The 21,208-nt window shown below is 35.3% G+C and overlaps 1 protein-coding gene across 2 annotated transcripts in view; it reads left to right on the top strand.

Moving 5' to 3' along the window:
- Positions 1 to 21,208, top strand: part of LOC134534829 (transmembrane protein 104 homolog) — a 52,075-nt gene that overhangs the window by 10,451 nt on the left and 20,416 nt on the right. For both annotated transcript variants that reach the window (XM_063373453.1, XM_063373452.1), the window contains exon 6: positions 14,781 to 14,811. In XM_063373453.1, coding sequence (XP_063229523.1) covers positions 14,781 to 14,811 — 31 coding nt within the window. The remainder of the gene's footprint in view (positions 1 to 14,780; positions 14,812 to 21,208) is intronic.

Here is a 21,208-nt window from a genome sequence, read left to right as displayed (position 1 = left end):
TTTGACCCTAGTAAAAAGTTAAATTTTCATTATATTTTATTTTTCCGATTGATAACCATACTTACATATCATGTGTATGTTAAACCAGATAGACAGAAATATTTAGCTTGGATTGTCTTGAAAGAATAATTAGTTTTTATTACACTGAGATCAGCAGTCATAGAGAAGTTAATGCTTTTAAACACACTACTTATATTTGTTGGTTTTAAGGTCAGAATACTTACACCAAAGAGAAGGAGACATACTGCTAAGGAATTATACGACATTTTATTGTTTGTTATTCACACTGAGTCAAACTACACCAGTACATACAACTTGAGAATAATTTATTTTCACTATCAACATAACAAGACATATTTTAGTTAATATTCTGTAGAGGTTAGTAGTTGTGCTACATACACAATCACAGCACTAGTACTTTATAGAGTTTTCACGGCGCCCAACTAGACCACATTTTACATTATAGATATTGGCATTTTAGGAAATATACTCCATAGAGTAATTCTGAAAATACTTATAGAATTTTTGATCACCCAACGGTGGCACACCCTTTTGAGATTTTGGTCGCTCATCCTTGGAGCTGTCTGAAAAATAACAGAAGAAAAGGGAAAATTCTGAAAACACTTTAGAATTTTTGGCGCACAACGTGTAAGCCAACGTTAGGGACTATTTTATGATCTTTTTTTGAACAACTCAAGACACTTTGAAAAATACAGACAGTAATTTTATTTTGTCAAGATGACAGACACAGGTAGGAAGTCATATTTTTTGAGAGGTAGCAATGACACTTCTGACTCTAGTCCTGAACGAGAACCTAGAGAAGTAGTACCAGAACAGCACATCGAGACTACTCGTATGGAGTCACAGCAGGAAATGGAGTTGGGTCATTCGCCGCCGACACCAACTGTTACCCTAGATGCACTGTTCCAGTTCATGAATAAGGAGAAATTAGAACGGGAGCGTAAAGAACAGGAGGAGAAACTAGAACGGGAACGGGAGAAACAAGAACGGGAGCGTAAAGAACAGGAGGAGAAACTAGAACGGGAACGGGAGAAACAAGAACGGGAGCGTAAAGAACAGGAGGAGAAACTAGAACGGGAACGGGAGAAACAAGAACGGGAGCGTAAAGAACAGGAGGAGAAACTAGAACGGGAACAAAAGGAGCGAGAAAACGCCGAAAGACTAGACAATTTAGTGCAAGTCTTAAATAACACTTTAGGCAGGATTGCAGATGAAACAGCAGAAATCAGGCATGACTTAACTGAAACACAGCACGAGATGCAACAGAAGTTTTCCAGTGTACACACTCGTATTGAAGGTGTAGAAATATTCAGTAAACGCACTGACGATAAAGTAGTACACTTAAGCGAGCGTCTAACAGGAAGGTTAGATATGGTAGAGGCGAAAATAGGGGAAATAGAAAGAGAATCCAGACACATCGCAACATTCTCGCCCCAACTAACGACTCACCACACTAGCGAATGTAATACCGACAAGGAAGACACGCCGGTAAACAAATCGATAACGATAGAAGCCGAGCGAAATCCCGCGAATATTAGTACTGCAATTATGTCAGCAGATCCGGTACTTACACTACACCACCCTTCTAAGAAATGGTTGGATGACGTTCCAACATATTCAGGGAAAAGTAATGAAAACCCTCGAAGATTCTTAAATCAGTTTGGAGAATATTGCCACACATTTAAGTTAACAGACGCAGAAAAATTGAAATGCGTTAGCCACTGCTTGAAAAACACGGCATATTATTGGTGGGAGTTGGCGAAAGATTCGGTACACGCATACGAATCGTTTCAGAAAGCTTTCATATCCCAATTTTGGAATACTCGTATCCAAAGCAATTTGCGAATACAGTTGCATTCTGAAAAATTCGAAAATCGTAAATTTCAAAATTTAGAGGCGCATATCAGCGATATGTACGAGAGAACTCGTTATCTTGATTGCCGTATGGAAGACGAAGAGTTTATTGCCATGATAATTTCGCAATTACCACTCAATTATCAATTACAACTTAGTGGACGGCAATACAGTAATATTGTAGATTTCAAGGAACAACTGTTAACGTATGAACGACTCGTTAAGCTCGATAAAACGGTAACGCACAAAGAAACTAACGAGCGCAAGAACACGAACCAACAGACACCGTTATACAATAACTGGCGCAACCGAAATGAAGGGCAGAACAGCGGACACAAACAACCTCAAATTCACACACTGAACGTTGAAAACTGCGGAAGTAATTGGTATCACAATAGATATCGAGGTCAGCGATATGGTAACGGATTTTATAAACCACAGTACTATCGTCGTAGAAACGAGAAGCGACAAGACAGACGCGAAAATGAATCACAGTGGGAGAATAAACGTCAGGAGGGGACAGTTAATTTCAGAGAGAATTCAGGCGAAAATCGAACAACGAAAGAACGATCGGCAAATTACAATAATCATTCCGGAGGTCAGTACAGCATAAATGCACAAACGTTTGTACCGTCTGAAAAAGGGAACAGCTTTAGCACCACCATTCACGACGCGCGACAAGGAGAAAGAAATTCATATTCTATAGCGCCAAGTCACGAGCAAAGCAACACGGAATGGCCGCGCATGCAATCTAGCAGACGCTCAGATACAAACCAAGGAGGTAATAACACATTTTTGATTTCACCGAATGCAAATAATGGATTTGCTAATTTGTCACAAGAGCAAATTAGAGGATTTAAGGACGGTGCGGTAAACTAATTAGGGATGGCGAAAACCAGCTCCGCACGTCAGTCCCTAATTGTAAGTTAGACGGGGCTAGTATAAAATTGGATCCCGACGCAAATGACAAGAATAATTGTCGAAGCATACACACCATTATGTTCAAAGAAAACGAGCGTGAATTTTTACTCAGCGAGCCCACAGAAACCGAAGTTCAAGCGAAACAAGCACTATGTCCGGAGATATCGTTAACTTTAAACGGAGTTAAAGTGCCTGTACTATTAGACAGCGGCGCAGAGATATCCTGCATCAGCGAAGACTGCGTAGCCATGATAGAGAGCACCGGAATATCATTACCGAGAATGCCAGTACCGAGTTTAAAGATTCTAGGAGTTACATCAAGGGCTAGTCCCATCATTAATCGTCAGACCTTATTGGAAGTAGAAGGGTTAGGTAGCACCAAGTACATTAATGTATTAATCGTGAAAGGATTGGCCAAACCAGTAATTTTCGGGGTAGATTTTCTAGCTAGCCATAAAATAATTTTGAATTTTGCAGGTTGGATGGTAACTGCTATGGATGACACAGAAAATACGAAAACTACTGAAAATTGGGAAGTTTCGGAAAAATGCATTGCAATCATACAGAAGGAAACTGAAGAGTTGGTCGCAGCCAAGTTGACATCCACGGCGGATCTTCGGAGAAGATACCAGAAAGATTCCAGCAAGATGAGTTTTAACTGTGGAGATTTAGTACTCAAGAGAATGAATCCAGTAAGCCAATTTTGGAAGTACGTCACTAAGGAGCTATTTCTACTCTTCGATGGACCATATATGATCACGAAGATTATTAGAAGTAACTGTTACGAACTGTCTGACATTAACACGAAACAAGTAATAGGACACTATAATATAACGCAGTTGAGGAAATATTACACTCCTGTAGAATAGTATACACTGTTACACATATGTCCGTTTGAAGACATATATCGGTGACAATACTCTATGTTTGCAAGTAAGTATGTAAATAAGGTCAATAATATGAAATGTAAATTTTCTGCAAATAATTAGAATATAGATGAGATGTTTGTATGATGAGAAATGGTCCTAAGACCTATATCAGAGTATAGTTCGTTAGTCACATTTCTGAAGGGGACTATTCTATAGAGGTATTTGAGAAGCCCTCAATAGAAATGAATTTTATGTTTATTATTTTACTTCTTACCTCTATGACTTTGTCTTAGTCCTGTTATGAATTATATTTACCAGTATTGTATCTCTATGGTCAGGTCAATTTGGTTTTACTCTTTAAGTATTTTCATGTTTTATCTAAGTAATAATTTTATGAAATGTCTTTGCAAACATTTGTTAAACGGCGACGAATAGGAAATGAGCTTACACCTTTTAATATTGTTTTTGGGTCATTACTGAGGAAAGAGTATATGTTATTGGACGCTCGACTGCGCATATATTTTATTTAAAGAATTTAGTATTTCCAGTGTGATTTCGGAGAGTGTTCAATAGAGAAAGCTTTGACGGTTTGAAACAAATTGGAACTTGAGTTTCTGTTCTACTATCATGGGAGAAGGATTAGAGAGAAAGAGCTCCGTGATTTAGTCATAAATGAATGTAAGAATATCACGTAAAACATTGGTACGACGACTGAATAGCTAGAATCTACGTGAAATTGATGATTTTATAATAAATACCGGAACTACACAATGAAGAAGAGGTAGTTACCGATGTTCGAAGCTCTACTAAAGAATCGACGACGACGATAAGTTTTGACTAACAGCATAAATAGAACTGGATCAACGACGAATTAAGAAGAAAAGAAGAAAAGGACTATCAATCTTCGAGATGGAAGGAGTTCGACAGCGGTAGACAGCATCGTAGACGGTGTACCGGAGGACATCATCCTTCTAGACGACTCCAGGTGACCGACGCCAGTCCTGCTGGAGTACCAGCAGCACGAGAGGAGGTGCATCGAGACGGAGACCCAACCAGCGACATCGGAGGAGAGTGATATCTAACCAGCAACATCGGAGGAGAGACAGGGGTTCGGAGAAGTTTTCCACAGCCTCTTGGTATTGTAACGACGCGACGAGGTTTGTTTGCCCCATCCCCGAATTAACAAGAACAGCGAGAAGTTACCTGTCCTATTTTAATGGCAAGATATCTTAAACTATGATGTTTACGATCAAGACCTAATTTGAAACTCGCAAAAACAACTTAATACTACTTAACTACGTAAAGACTTGTAGCTTGTACATACTGGACCTGGTTAACTGACCTTGATCAGTAATATGTACGATATCAAAGTTAAAATCTGTTAAAGTCATTAATTGTCTTGAATGTTTAAAGAATAGCCCCAGGTCCAGAAGTCTTGAGACAGTTTGATCTACCGAAAGAGACTGAGCTAGTAAAAACAAAGAAAAGACTAATTTGCCAGTTAAAATGTGTTTCAATAATATTTAAAATATTGACTGATAACCAAACTATTATTCAGTGATACAATTACGTAAAACGTAATTAGTTCTGAAAGACATTTAAGTATAACGGATATTGAAATTTTGTTTAATGAAAAACCTATTTAAACATGAATAATTGTCTCAAAGGTATTTGTATGTTGCTTGCTAATCATTGACTCTGTCACTGTTCATGTTACAGTTGGATATGTTGCAAAAGAGTATTGTCACCCATACAACCATGATTTTGACCCTAGTAAAAAGTTAAATTTTCATTATATTTTATTTTTCCGATTGATAACCATACTTACATATCATGTGTATGTTAAACCAGATAGACAGAAATATTTAGCTTGGATTGTCTTGAAAGAATAATTAGTTTTTATTACACTGAGATCAGCAGTCATAGAGAAGTTAATGCTTTTAAACACACTACTTATATTTGTTGGTTTTAAGGTCAGAATACTTACACCAAAGAGAAGGAGACATACTGCTAAGGAATTATACGACATTTTATTGTTTGTTATTCACACTGAGTCAAACTACACCAGTACATACAACTTGAGAATAATTTATTTTCACTATCAACATAACAAGACATATTTTAGTTAATATTCTGTAGAGGTTAGTAGTTGTGCTACATACACAATCACAGCACTAGTACTTTATAGAGTTTTCACGGCGCCCAACTAGACCACATTTTACATTATAGATATTGGCATTTTAGGAAATATACTCCATAGAGTAATTCTGAAAATACTTATAGAATTTTTGATCACCCAACGGTGGCACACCCTTTTGAGATTTTGGTCGCTCATCCTTGGAGCTGTCTGAAAAATAACAGAAGAAAAGGGAAAATTCTGAAAACACTTTACTACTATACTTTTACACGTTTAGCATTTCTGTTGACGCATTAAAAGAATTTAAATGTTGGTGAACATTTTAAATGCATAACATTTTGAAAATATCAATTGAAAGTTGCTTTAAAAGCATACTGTAATTGCCATTTTTAGCCATTTTCAAACGACGTTGTAGCCAAGAAATATAGGCACATCTCCATTCTGTTTTAATAGGCAAAAACTGTATTTCTTCGCCAGAAACTTTGTCGCTTTGTCCCCCATTGTCACCGCGACAAATCTCGAGTAATCTTCCTAAACCGAAGGCACTGCATGCGTTTATAGCATACTGCTGGGCGCGCCGGACTGCCGTGTATGTGTGAGAATGGAACAAGAGATACTCGCGGTTCCTATCTTGGAATGCGAAGAAGCGTCAAAGAGGAGACGAAGATAGATTTCTACCTGACCCGGCGCGCCGCGGCATTGCTGCGTAAGCTCAGATTACCAGGAAGTATTACCACCCTCGTAAATAACCAAAAGAAAATTTTTTTTGTTGTAAATTTGTAAATGTACTATTTTCCTAACTCTGATCATTTAATGTGTTTTAAAGGATAACTATATAAGAAAATAAGCTTAATTAAGTTGTAAGTAAGTTTATTCAAAGTTAATTGCAATTTTGAATGCATTAATAAGCCGCACAATGACTGGTTGTTAGACTGTAAGGTATAACTAAGTGTCTAAATTTTGGCTGTTAGGGTGTACAGAGAGTTTCAATCCTCCAATGAATACATAAAAATGTGTTTAGATGTAGCACCAAGACTTGGTGACCAAGTACTAAACAGCTATATCGTATTTGTTAGCACTTCGAAAATTCTAATTCATAGATAGTGTTGATGATTTTGGTGGTTGCTACCAGTGTAAAAAAAAATTAAGTACTTAATTATTTATATCAATTACATCATATTTCTGCACGAATTAATTATTTTGAACTGATTTTTGCTACAAGTTGACGCTTCATTTTCAACGAATATCCAAAAACTTATTCCACAAAGTATTTTTTTGTAAAACCATTTCTAGAGTTCAACAGTTTAATGGTAAACGATAGTTTTACCATTATAACTAAATTTATGTTATTTATTTTAAAGGTCCTCTGATTCATAATGGTTCGTGTCAAAATAATTATATAACTATCTAAATTAATTATAGGTTAAACCCGACATTCGTTTTTATGAATTTTATTGTCAATGTAATTAAATTGATTATAACTAAATTTGCTACTTGATTATAGATATAGAGTTGATTTATTCAACCTGTGAAGTTAACTCGCCAATACATATTTTTTTTTGATTGCTTGAATTGATACATTTTGCTTAAAACTTCACACCATTAAAGTATTTTATAGTCTGAAGTTAATTTGAAACCAACAATTGAGAAGGTCATTTGCAATAAAACCTGTGTTCAGAAATTAGTTCAATTGCAATTATGTAACTTTTAAGTTACAGAAAATATTTAAATTTTAACTGGACAAATATGTGAACAATAACTTTTACATTCAAATTCTGGAACACATTATTCCTTATTATTTTTTTTTGTACTTTGTAGGACTGTATCAACTTTAAATGTACACTACTGTATCTTATTTATGTTCACGTCGTTTGTTATATTGTGTATATGTTGTATATGTGATTGTGTTACTGTATCTTGACCAGTGTTCTTTGCCGTGTGTTCTTGTTAGCCTACATTGATAAAAATAAAACCACTGTAACTTATGTACTGGTACTTAATCATGCAATTATGTAAATTAAAATTGTTTTCATTGGATAAAATGTCTGTGCTGTACAACAGAAAACCAAGAACAATCTCTGTGTTGCTGTAGTTTATGTAATTTTTGTTTTTCATTGTCCTTCTGTTGGTGATCGTTGTGGAAGTAACTGAGAAATCGAGGTCGAGGTAACTCACAGGAATGACTATCGCTCGTTACTAACGCACTAATTACATAATGTATAAAAATTGTGTGCGTGGGTGCCACGCGTATTACAAGTGACATTTAGTTCCGTACTAAATGCCATTTTGTTTACGAAATGCGAACTGTGTTGCTATCAACACTACGTATTTTTTTATTTGTACTTGTGGCTGAAATTGGGTATTACTAATTTATATATGAGAAACAAAATTGTTTGTTTGAAACGCAAAAAATTTGGTTCTTTTTTGAAAGAAGTAAATACATCAATGTTATTTTATACACTAAGACTGTATTATGTACGGTGATTATAATTTATTAAAATTGTGATCCATATATACTTAATCGTATAAAATGTGAACTAAGCTACTACGGAGATTGAAAAAAGAACTGTTGGCGACTTCAGCGTGTATCTTAGAGTGAAAACTACGAACTTATAATTGTCCTGCGAAATATCTTGCTTCGACTATTATGCTGGACCACGAACTTCAGGACGAGGGATAACTAAATCAAGAACCCCATAATTCAAATTTCATAATACCTTGAAGAACCTGGGTATACATGATGATAGTCAAACTCCGAATATAGAGTTGATGTCTAAGGATCTGCTGGTTATTTCTACTGCTACCTACCAACAAACGCCGTGACAATGAAGACATTTATGGAGTGTCATGACTATATGTTATGGTTGGACGAATAACACCACGATATCCTTTGACTTATGTTTGGAACTACAGAACGATTAAAGTGGTATGGAGTTACTGTTAATTGACAGTGTAAATATGTATGTGAAGTGCTTTGAAATATTAGTAGGTAATCCAAACGACGTGCTGATCTGTAGATTTATTCCTGATTAATTAATGTAACATCAATATTATAATATTCAATTTGCTGCACCAATTATTGTGAAGTAATTTTCCATAACTATCATCAATTTAGAAAAGTTTATCGTAAAGTGCTTTACCATAACTGACAAGCCTGTACCAGCTATATTTTGTTTTATTTAACTTTGAGTTCTCTATAATTGATTATGCTAGTCAAGAGTTGGTTTGTATTATCCCAGATAAAGCAAATTAAATGAATTTAAACTAATTTGGAATGTTAATATCTCCGACTTTGATTTTACATTGTTTCTCATAGAGGAAACTGAACCTTGTAATTTGGCGACATGTACTTCATGTTAAATTCAGTGTCACATCCAGAGATTAGAGAAATATACAGATGGAGAATGTTTGACTTTTGACGAGGGGGTTTAGATTATCGTATTTTGTCCGTAGTATTTAAAGATCATCAAAAAAAAATTGGTTGTCTGTAAAGTCGGGTTACGTACGATAGTTTAACGTGACGTCATAACAAAACATTTATGAAATGATTGCATACTTTATGAATAAAATTGAATCATTTTTATTGAATTATCACTATTTTGCATGGATACAAAATGAAATCTACAATTTAATTGATAAATTTACTTTTATTTGCACTCATTAATTCAAATATTTTTATTACTTTAACGAACAGATTATTTTAACTATAACTTTTTGAATGAAAGTGATTGTTTAATTGGAATGTTCAATTGGCTCCATAAAATAGTATATTCCCTTGCACGTCGGTTAGGCGGTTCAACTTGATATTAAAATTTCTAAATATTTTTAAAATTCTCTTTTATGTTTCTTTTTGTTTATTGCTCTTTATTTTGTAAAAATGAAAAAAAAAATTAATTAATAAAAAATAGTTTAGTTAAAGTACTAAATTTAAAAGCTACTTTCGAAAAGCCCGCCTTAACCTATTTAATATAATAGTAGATTCATAGGCCAAACGAGTGGAAGATAGATGCGGCACAAGCGTAGAATGAACGTAACGGGACAATGAGTCATGCTTTTTCGTGCGTGCAGCCGGCGTTCATCGATTTATTAGACGTTGTTACGTCAAAAAATTAATTAATAAAAAAATTTGGTTGTCTGTAAAGTCGGTTTTCGGACGATAGTTTAACGTGACGTCATAACAAAACATTGATGAAATGATTGCATACTTTATGAATAAAATTTAATCTTTTTTATTTTAATATTAAAAGAATAAATACTTGAAATTATACTAGTAATCAGATTTTTAAAATGCAAGAATAATTAACCTTTATTGCCGAAATTGTTGTTATAAGCATTGAAAATCACATTAACTTTTTTCACTTTATAAACAGTCGACGAAACAGTTCACCTGTAGATGACTTGTAATTAATTTTAAAAACTGGCGTTTAGCTATAAAGTTTAAATATAATTATGAACAAGTTTTCATATTAATAAACTGTAATCAAATATCTACCAATTATATGAATCACTATAATTTTTTAGTCAATTGTAACATAGCCTATTATTACTGCACTGGCCGACAGCGTAACGGAACACAGTGTAACGGAACAAAGAGCGTAACGGGACACAGCGTAACGGAACAATGAGCGCAACGGGACACTTTTTTTGTGCGTGCAGCCGGAGTTCTTCGATGTATTAGACGTCACGTCAAAAATAGTTTAGTTAAAGTACTAAATTTAAAAGCTAATGATTAATTAATTAATAAAAAAATAGTTTAGTTAAAGTACTAAATTTAAAAGCTACTTTTGAAAAGCCCGCCTTAACCTATTTAATATAATAGTAGATTCATAGGCCAATCTAGTGGAAGAGAGATAGATGCGGCGCAAAGGTACAATGAGCGTAACGGGATAATGAGTCATCCTTTTTCGTGCGTGCAGCCGGCGTTCATAGATTTATTAGACGTTGTTACGTCAAAAATTAATATTTGCACTTATAGAAATTATTAACTAATTTGGAAAATTTTCTATCATAGTTCCTAGTTTCCCATTACAACTATTCGAAATGTATTCAAGTTAAAGTGCGGTATGTATTATAACACCATTTTTACTTTTGTGATTATAATATATTAATATGAAACAAGACTAAATAGGATGAGTGAATCGCTGGAGTGTACATATATACGTATACGTAGCACTGTGGCTGTGGCTCGCATCGGTTGTTGTGCGTCCGTGGCCTTGGGAAGGGTTTATCTTGACAAGGGGCCCGCATGGTGGGGGGAAGAAAGGTAACACCTCCCGAATGGTGTGGAGAAGACAGTACGAGAGCGATAACCGACACTTTTTTTGTCTCCTCCTTTTGCTCTCTTCGCGGTCACACACACACACACCCAAATGCAGGCGTGAGCTGAGAACTTGCTGCTCTGATGAACGCTCTTAACCCAGATAAGACTGAGATAATTTTTTCTCTTTTAAAACATTTTTTCCTTCAAAATGGGATCAATACACTACAAAAATGATGTTCATACTATATAACAATTTTTTTCCGAACACAAAGCCACAAAAACTGCAGTACTATATTTAGGACGCCAGTCCAATCAATACACAAAATGTCCTATATATAGGACACCAGTCCAATCAATGTCAATTATTTATTTTACTATCAATATTATTTACTTATACTAATTTGACAAAACTATTTATTTTACTGTGTGAAAATCTTTGAAACATTTCACATGAACGCCAACATCACATTTGAAACATCTTGTTGTTGTTTTCGCATGACACATTCTGCAGCGAGTTTGCTTATCTTGTGGTACAATCCAGTGGTCCTTTCTATCAAATCTTGAATCTTGATGCTCATTCTTTGATGGTCTGCCCTTTGACTTCCGTGGAGTGGCATTTTGTTCGAGAACTGAAATGGCCAGTCTTCTACGGAATGATAAGTGGTCCAGTTCGCCGTAGCTTTGTCTATGAAGTTGCCAGGCATTTTGTTCAGCAACATCGATGCAATGAGCTATCAAACTGAAATACCACTTTTTGCCACGAATTGAAGTTCTGTACAAGCTAATGTTCTGATCGGCTCTGTCGACACCGCCCATGTATTGGTTGTAAACATGAATGTTGTGTGGTTGGGTGATACGGATCCTCTTTTTTTGCTTTTGAGAATACCTGCTAACATGGTGTACTGGAGATGCTGGAACACTGTTTGAAGCAACAGTCACAACACTGTTATCGTTCCACTTGGTCAAGACGATATTGTTAGTTTTCTCTACTTTTGTTTCACTTGTTCCTCGAGCAGTTTTCTTGAGTGCTTCAGAACGTGTCAAAGGACAGCCCCCTACTCTATTTTCTCTTATGGTGCCCGTTCCTTTTATGTTCCTTTCACGAAGTTTGGCAAGTAATAGCAAGGAAGTGAAGAAATTGTCAGTGAACACGTGGTATTTGAAAGGACCAATGTTTGATAGTACATCGACATACTGCAGGACAACACTAGCACCTAAACCCAAGTCTTTATATTCTGGAACTGCGACAGTGTTAGCACCTTGGTATGGGTCTGTCCAAACAATGTAGCCACTGCTAGTCGCACCTGTCCACAACTTATATCCATAGCGAATGGGCTTTCCTTTTATGAACTGCTTGCATCCATGTTTTCCAAAATATGGCACCATGGTCTCATCAATACTGTGGTTTTCACAATGAGGGGTATGAAGAAGGAAACGTTTATTGAGTTCTGTAAACAATGGACGAACTTTAGCAAATTTATCACTTTTGTCAATATTGTCATTGTTGCAGACATGTATGTTCCCCATAATAAATTTGAACCTATCTCTTGAAATAGCATTTGATACCAATGGATTGTGAGTGTCCGGACTACATTCCCAGAACATATTCTTTCGTGGAAGATCTACATAACCACTCAGCAATAAAACAGCAATAAAACATCTCATTTCAGTTTCAGTTATGTCACCCGACTGATTTTTCTTTGCTGCGTACTGGTTAGTATATGTTGTCATCAATGAAACAACTTCATCATCAAAAAAAAGATAAAACAATTGTTCAGGTGTAAGAGAGTTTTTAGCCATCTGCAACAATGGCCATTCTGAATCATCTTGTACAATATCGCCTTCTGACCAGTGATAACTTTTCTTCTGCTTCGAAGGGTTTTTGGAAACACTGTGTGAAATTTGTTTACCTGATACCTCAACATTCGAACATAACTGACTACCAGGGAGATTATCCAGTAATGGATTTTCCTCTCCACCGGAATCTTCGTCTGTTACTGGATCACATGCAGTTGCAGGCGGAAGAGCAATGATTTCAATTTCTCCAGTTTCTTCATCCGTATCAGATGCTGCTAGCATTTCCAGTGCCTCATTTAGTGAGAATCCTCTGAAACAAAAAAAAAAAAAAAAACAAGACTTTATATGAAACCAATGTTTTACCAAAAATAATTAACATGTTTAGAAAAGTTGCATACAAGAAAGCGAATTTGATGATTCATAGTTATGAAGTGTGTACGGTATATATATATCTATACATACAATATACAGATTTATTCTTCAGCAAGACACATATAAATAATTTTTTTATATATAATTAGTAACTGTGTATGATTTTATATGTTTGTATTTTTTTGTAACCTATACATAAATTATATATTTATAAATAGTTATTTACATACATAGTTATGTGTTGCACAGATACATACGGTCATTTTGTTCATTGAAGTAAACGAAGTAATACCATTTTGAAATGTGACAATACATACCTTTCAAATGTTATGAATGGATCTTCAGCCATCGTTGATTCTTTCTAACAATCTTCTAAAATAAATAAATAATCACAGAAAACAAGATAAAGTAAAAGTTTGCTCCCATTGATAGCTAAAAGCAGCACTACAGAAAAGAGCAGCACACTTCTGTGTGTACTTCTGAAACACTGTAAATGGCAGTGCTGCCATCTGTGAACATTTGTAGACACTCCACAAAAAAGTTACACGGGGTGAATTCACAAATAAAAAAGAACTGAAAGAAGGAAAATAGTTTGGTTCTTATTTTATATAGATATAAAAATGCCAGACACTTGCTTTCTTATAAAAATAAACAACATTGTTGTGCCATGTAATATTACCCTGATGGACTGGCGTCCTATATTTAGTACACTGAAGTAAAAGTTTCCATAAATTTGATAAGAAATATTTTTTTAGTGTAATAATAAATACATAATATAAATTGATACATACTTCACTTATTCTGAGAACCACATAAAATTCCAAACGGATACAGAGAAACTATAACGTCATTCGCATTGTTAAATGTAAAATTTTCCAACTAAATTATCATTGATGATATCATTCACCTTCAAATATACGTGTATTGGATATTGCTAGGCAAATAAATTAATGCAACAACTAGAAACATTAAGGATGACAGAGAATTTATTTCAACACCAAAATAATAAACAGAACAAAAAGGAAAAATATATCAATAACTTAAGTACACGTGTTCTACACAAAGGACGCCAGTCTTATCTGGGTTAATACACCAGAAAATATGGTAGTTGGTTAAACAAAAAAAAAATTTTTTTGCCTACTGTTTTTGTACAGTTAACTATTTTCTGAAGAGAAAAATTTGATAGTTATCTTTAGTTTGCACTACTATGCTTTTATTATCATACTAATATGATATACACATGTGTTTTTAAGAATTTTCTCTTGAGAGATAGTGTGAAAGTTTGCATGAATATTGGAGTTTGTAATTTCCAGCTTTAATAAGTGAACAAAATGTGCAACCAACATGTAGGTTTGTCAAAACAGAAAAAAAAACTGAATAGATTGAAGAACACCTTAATTGTTACACCTGAAATACTGTGTTGAGAAATATTTCATGTTTTTGTTTATATTTTTAGTGATGATTATTGTAACATTTCATTGTATTTTGTCCTTACGAATGGAATTGAAACATGTTCATTTGGCTAGTAAACATTTTTTACTTTTTACAGGGTCAGATGGCAGCACTGTTTTTCAACAGATGTAAGTAATCTAAAACTCACTTTAAATTTGAATTTATTTCTATTAGGAGTAAAATACATCAATTTTCAGAATGCAAATGTCTCCATGTCAAACTCCAATTAAATTTGAGCAAAATGTTGACCGCCACATATGTATCAGTAAGATAAATGAATCTTAATATCAATCCATATTAATAAGATTAGCTATTGAGAATGGTGAACTAAAGCACAAGATTGTAAATAGAGCTGTAAAGATTCACAAAATTTTGCCAATATGCCGATACGCCAATTCATCTGTTGTGATTCACCACATTGACATCGTCCGGGCCTACGGCCCCCTGTAAGTCCGATATGCCACCGCCCAAACACCATCCACCCTCCATTCAAACCTCCCGCCTACCCGTGCGTACGTGTGCGTGCGTGTGTGCTCGCCCGGCAAGAGGGCGCTGTCGAGCCAGTGCGCCGTACCCCTAAAAACATAAGTATATGTAATTGTGTTGTTTGTTTTTATATTCCCTAAGTGCAACGTGACGGCAGATCGGCCGGGAGGGTTTTATGTACTTTTATTTTTTAACTTATATATTAAAATATCATAGCGTTTCCGGACATTCCCGAGGAAACCCGAAGCCAGACAATGATTAAATTTAAATCTTAATAATTATAATTTGTACAATCTTTTCAATTCATTCAAAAATTGTTACATAATTTTCAACGCTTTATTGTCATGTTAATTTAATTACCCGTGGCACGAATTCGCTAATATCTTTTAACGGTAATTGTTTCGGCGGGAGGACGCCAGGTTAGTCGAGCGAGCCATGATCTCAGCCCAGTCTTCCGCCATCAACGACCGAGAGCAGACGCATCAGCACTCCGGGGACCTCACCGCTTGTATTCTCTGCCAAGTAATTCTGTTAACTTTAATTTCATCTCGATCGCTTTCTTTTAGTCCTCGGAGCAGCTCTCGGTCGGGGACTGCTTTATTAATTAATTTGCGGCCAGTCTTGGTCTTTTATCTTGTACTACGTAATTCAACATGTGACCACGTGGTGGCGCATCACCTATAAACCGATTCGTGCCGCGGGCGTTTTGTATAGTTTCAACCGTGTACGTGTGTGAGCGGAATTAGCGGAATAAATCAGGTGTGTGAATTTCACGTATTATTCTTTTATTTTCAATCTGTGTGACCACGTGGAGAGTGACGGCGTGTGGGACGCCTGAGAGCCCACTTCGTAGGGAAAAGCGTGCCCGACGCTGAGAGCGGGCAGGAATTAGTGCTAGATGTTTTCAAGGGGGGATATCACGTCTCACATGGGCGACGTCACGCCCTGAGTTAGGAGTCTCACCGGGTCCACGTGCCGTACCACGTGGTGGCGCCCACTAACAATCCACCGTAAAGCCATGACCATCGATGTAAATATTCTCGATTGAAGTGGATGTCCTTGATAGCAGCATGTAGCAGGTTCGCAGGGACTGGTTAGTGTATCTGCAGGTTCGTCAGCGTGGAGGTAGTGTCTGCACTGGGTCAACATTGTGGGCAAGTCGTTGATGAACAGAAGAAGAGCAGAGGCTCAGAACCGAGTCCTGCGGCACTCCTGAGCCACTGACCGCCACTAGGAACAACTGCCGTCCATTGCAACACACTGTTGGCTGCCACTTGGATATGATCACAGCCATTGCATTGCACTTTCAGAAAAAATTAAATAATGCCTCATTTTATCCAAAAAGAATGTTGTGATTGACAGTGTTAAATGTGTTGCTGAAATCTTAACAGCGGTAGTATTTTTACGTACTTGTTATCCATGGCTAGATTTACATCATCTGTGATATTAATTGGGGGTGTGTAGTTGCTGTGGTAATTACGAAAACCCGATTGATAGCTATTTATTGTGTAAAAACCTAGAAATTTTCTGACTTGCTATAAATTCAAGTGCCTTGGACGAGGCAGGGAATATGCTGACAGGCTGAAAATTATTTAGCTGTGAATCATTCCTTATCTTTTCAAGATGTTTTATGACAAATTTTCATAGTGCTGGGAAACAAATTAGTTTGAAATGAATGATTAAATATATCTGTAATCGTGGGAAGAACGAAATGAACGATTTTCAGGACAAACCAAATGCTGACACTATCAGCACCTTCTGCTTGGGACTTAATACGCATAATGGACTTGTAGACATCGGAGAATTCAACAGGAATGAAAGTGAACTTATTGAAATGCTTTTTTGCAACATCAAAGCTGCAATCAAAATTTACTGTCAGTAAAGGTGTTTCACTGAAGTAGGCATCGAAAACCTCCGAAGGAAAATTACGAACTTGGATGTATGATCCTTTGCATAAGAGGTAACTATGAAATATATTGATTCACAAAATATGAAGTTTTAAAGAGAATTTAAAATGTGCAAGATTGTGAGATTTTGTACATGTTTACAATTAAATAACGGCAATTCCAATATCAAATTAACGTATGCGGTGGCAAAAATTCAAGGTACTTAACATTTATACAGAAATGTGTTTCATGTGGTCGGTTTGCACAGGAAACTGTAAAAGAATTTTAAGTTATGTGAAGCCTGATATTGTTGCTTTATTTTTTTTAAATTCAGTTTTAAAAACTTGACATAAGTTAATTAAAAATAGTCTCCTTCATGATATTACGAACATTTAACTGCATTTTAAGCAGTTTGTATTTTCCGTTGTTTGTAGTGGCAGCCATTCCCAAAATTGAGGCTTTGTTCTTATCTAATTTTACCGTGGTGGTGATATATTTATTTACGATATATTGAATTCAAGAATGTTATTAAAACACAGGATGGAATAAATTTAATATGTACGTCTGGCACATGTAGCTAATGTTAAAAGTTCCAAGAATGATGTATTATGAAAGTGAATAGGGTACTAGTGGATTTTTAGGTTATAGCAGACACTTTCAGTTTTCAGTTATATTGACCAGCCAATCCAGCTTATTGTGACTCTGTAGAAGAGCAGATTGAACTAAATATCAGCAAAATCAGCTTCTGGTGATTTGTATCGGCACGGCTCTAATTGGAAGGACCTTAATTATCTATCTGCATAGATGTTTCTCTTGAAGAATCCACAAAAATAATTAATAAATATCTTAACTTTCATCCAAATATCTATAGGAAAGTCTATAATGTTAGGTTCAGGTATATCTTTCTCATTTATTTATTTATTTATTTATTTATTTATTTATTTATTTATTTATTTATTTTTATTTGTAAAATGCCAATAAACAGTTAAGACTAGTTTACTTTAGAGATAGGCACAAAACAAATACAAAAGCACAATAAACAAAAAAAAACATAAAAGTAACTGAAAGGACTAACAAAAAAAAAAGACTATGAGGTGGGCAGTACAATGTAGGGTAGGCAATACATACAGGCAGGCATTACTAACAAGGCAGGCACCACCCTAAAGACAGGCACTACCAACTAACAATGCAAAAAAGACACAAGACATCACAACTAAGTTAAATACACAATAACACACACATTAAAACAAAACATACTGAAGTAAATTGTAATTTGTATTACAGTTATGGTAATAATAAGAACAATACTGAGACATTGTTAATACAATACTATGAAATAAAATATAAGATACGAATGCATACAATTGACCAAACTACTGAAGTGCCAGAGAGTAAACGGTTGTTAGATACTATTTCTTATGTACACATTTGGCTATCCCGGGAAGCTCACTTCCCCTTTACCATCACCCCTCATATTCATTTGATTATCACCTCCATATCCCCACAATTACAGTTGCCACAAGTTTCAGAAAGTCAATGATCGTAACAAATGTGTTACATATGTAGAAATGGCTGTGAGTTTAGATGTAGGTCTATTTCATTGCTATATTACGTTGCTCTTTTCCTTGCATGCAGGGTAGCTTCATCACTGTGGTTGATCATTGACGGTATTGTAACAGGTTTATCATATGTTGGATGTGACATGCATGGCTGTCCACCAATTTAATTTTACATATTAAATGTTTTTTTTTTTTTTTTTTTTTTTTTTAAAGCTGATCATATTAATTTATTGGCAAATTACCTTGGAATTATTCATGTGATTATTTTGTACCCCTTTCAGGAATACATTTTTTCTTTAAATATTTTGCAGTGCAAACATTACCTGCAAAGAGAAGTAAAAAAAGAAATTTGTTTGTTAGAAATAAATTATTACTTTAAGACTTTTTTTATTCTTCCTTTCTTATTATTGTTCAGTATCTTGCATTTAAAGTACGGATTCATTTAGCGCAATGTGAATTTTTCTGCCCCAGTCTTGAATAGCACATCTGTAAATTTCAGTTAGCGCGAAATCTCGCCAGGCAAAAAAAAAGTCTAGCATGACGCCACAAAGTTTGTTTCAACTTCTGTAAACAACAGATTTGCTGTGGAATACAGTTAGCCAAACAAGGGGGGAAGAGATGCGCACGCAGGTTTGTCTACGCTATCGGCTGTTGTACAAACATCAGCTATGGCAATTTAAATTGTGACTATGGAGTGTAATGGACCAAATGTTTTTACGTCCGCGCCAATGCCGCCGTGCTGTACCGTTGTTGCCTGGCCACAAACCGGGGCGTGAACTCAGTCTAGCCAGTGGCAGGGAATTCACTCGAACAAAAGCAACGTCTTCCCGTTCAGCTACCAGTAACTACGTGCTTGATCACTCAATAATGCATTGTTGAAGTATTTGACACAAAACTAGAAGTATTACGGCGTGCAGATTTTCATGAAGGTCACGCTTGCTTTGGTCACACTTTAGTTTTAAGCAAATCAACTGTGCGCACAATCGTACGAAATAAAGACTCTTACCAAAAGTTTATATAAGTCTGATGCTGTTGGCTGTACTACTAGAGGGAATATATTTGACATTATATACCGGAACAGAAATGAACAGATCATTCACGTGGAAAAGGTTGTTAAATGAATGTTGCAATGAAAAAAATAATCATTTGCCAGACAGGATTGGTGTGAACCAGTTGATGATATGCGAATAAGCACTTTAATTTTTGAAAAATTAAAATGTAAATATCCGGACAGTAATATCGGTTTCACTGTCAGTAAAGGATGGTTGGGAAAGGTACGCAATGTGAGTTGAAGGTCACGCCCGCGCGGGCGAGTCAGCCAGCCGACTGATGATACTATCTCCCGTTACGCAGTGTTGTATGTGTCATACAAAGTGCGATGGGAGGCATATAAAGATAAATGTTGTAACATATTTATAGTTGAGTGTTATTCAACGCATTTATATTATGTAAAGTATATTTTCGTACACAATTTTGGAACACATTAAATAAATTAACCTTGATTTATGAAAACTAATGCTTCAGAATATGCGATTTCAAATAACACGAGCAATTTTAGGAACAAATTAGTCGTGCTAAGTGAGGGATAGGTGTAGGGCTGCTTTGATACCTCCTTATTCAATACTATTTCCTGTTACCCCGATACTACTAAAGAAGCATGATAAATGATAATACATTCAACATTTACATACACTGGCCACACAATATGAATAAACAATTGAAACATAATTTTTTATAAGTATTTTGCAAAACATTATTTGCTTGTAGTTAAACAGTCCCTAAGTTGGTATTTTTATTATTGGTTTTTAAAAATGTAGTTATAATAATTCAATAAAGATAAAAAAAGTATTATTTAAACTCTGACACTTTGCAAATACTAAAAAAAAAGAGCATGTGCAACTCAATTCATGTGATAGAAGTGAAATTTCTTTGACAATTCAAACCTCGAATGTAACTGTATATCATAAAGGGTAAAACAGCAGAGAGATAGACAGAAGACAAAGAAGATGATTAATTAACAATAAATATTACTCTGTTAAAATACTCATACCACTAAGTAAAACTGTGTGTGTTAGTGTTTTTTCAAACAATTCTTTCATTTGGAACATGCAAAATCTCTGAATGAAATACAAAATTCATAATAGGTAGTGCTACCTATGCGGGAAATGCAGGAACTGTCTCAACTGCACTCTCTATGCTGCTGATTGAACAAGTAGGAACTCGAGCGCACAGGTAGCATATTAAAAATTTAAAGGCATTCACAGCTGACTTTATAGGATACCTATATCTGGTTTCTGAAACAAGCGCATGCGCACACACTCTGTCTTATTCTTTCATTCATCTATCTCTTTCAGTTCTGTATTTTTTTTTTGGGCTGAGGACGAATCATCACTTAAAAGGACAAAAATGAGCCTATCGATGGTTATAGCATAGTGCTCTCTTTATATCTCTTTGGCCAAGTACTTACTTAATCTCAGTTCTTTTCACATCTGAAATGTTTCACGAAAAATTTTACATTATAATTTTGCAATCTGAGTTCAATTTCCGGTGGACTCGAACCAGGATTTTTCACAGTGAGAAATTTGGTCTTGAGC

The sequence above is a fragment of the Bacillus rossius genome, chromosome 8 (assembly GCF_032445375.1).
Source record: "Bacillus rossius redtenbacheri isolate Brsri chromosome 8, Brsri_v3, whole genome shotgun sequence".
NCBI classification, from domain to species: domain Eukaryota; kingdom Metazoa; phylum Arthropoda; class Insecta; order Phasmatodea; family Bacillidae; genus Bacillus; species Bacillus rossius.
Note: the sequence above shows the minus strand (reverse complement) of the source record. Positions and strands in the feature narration are given on the sequence as shown.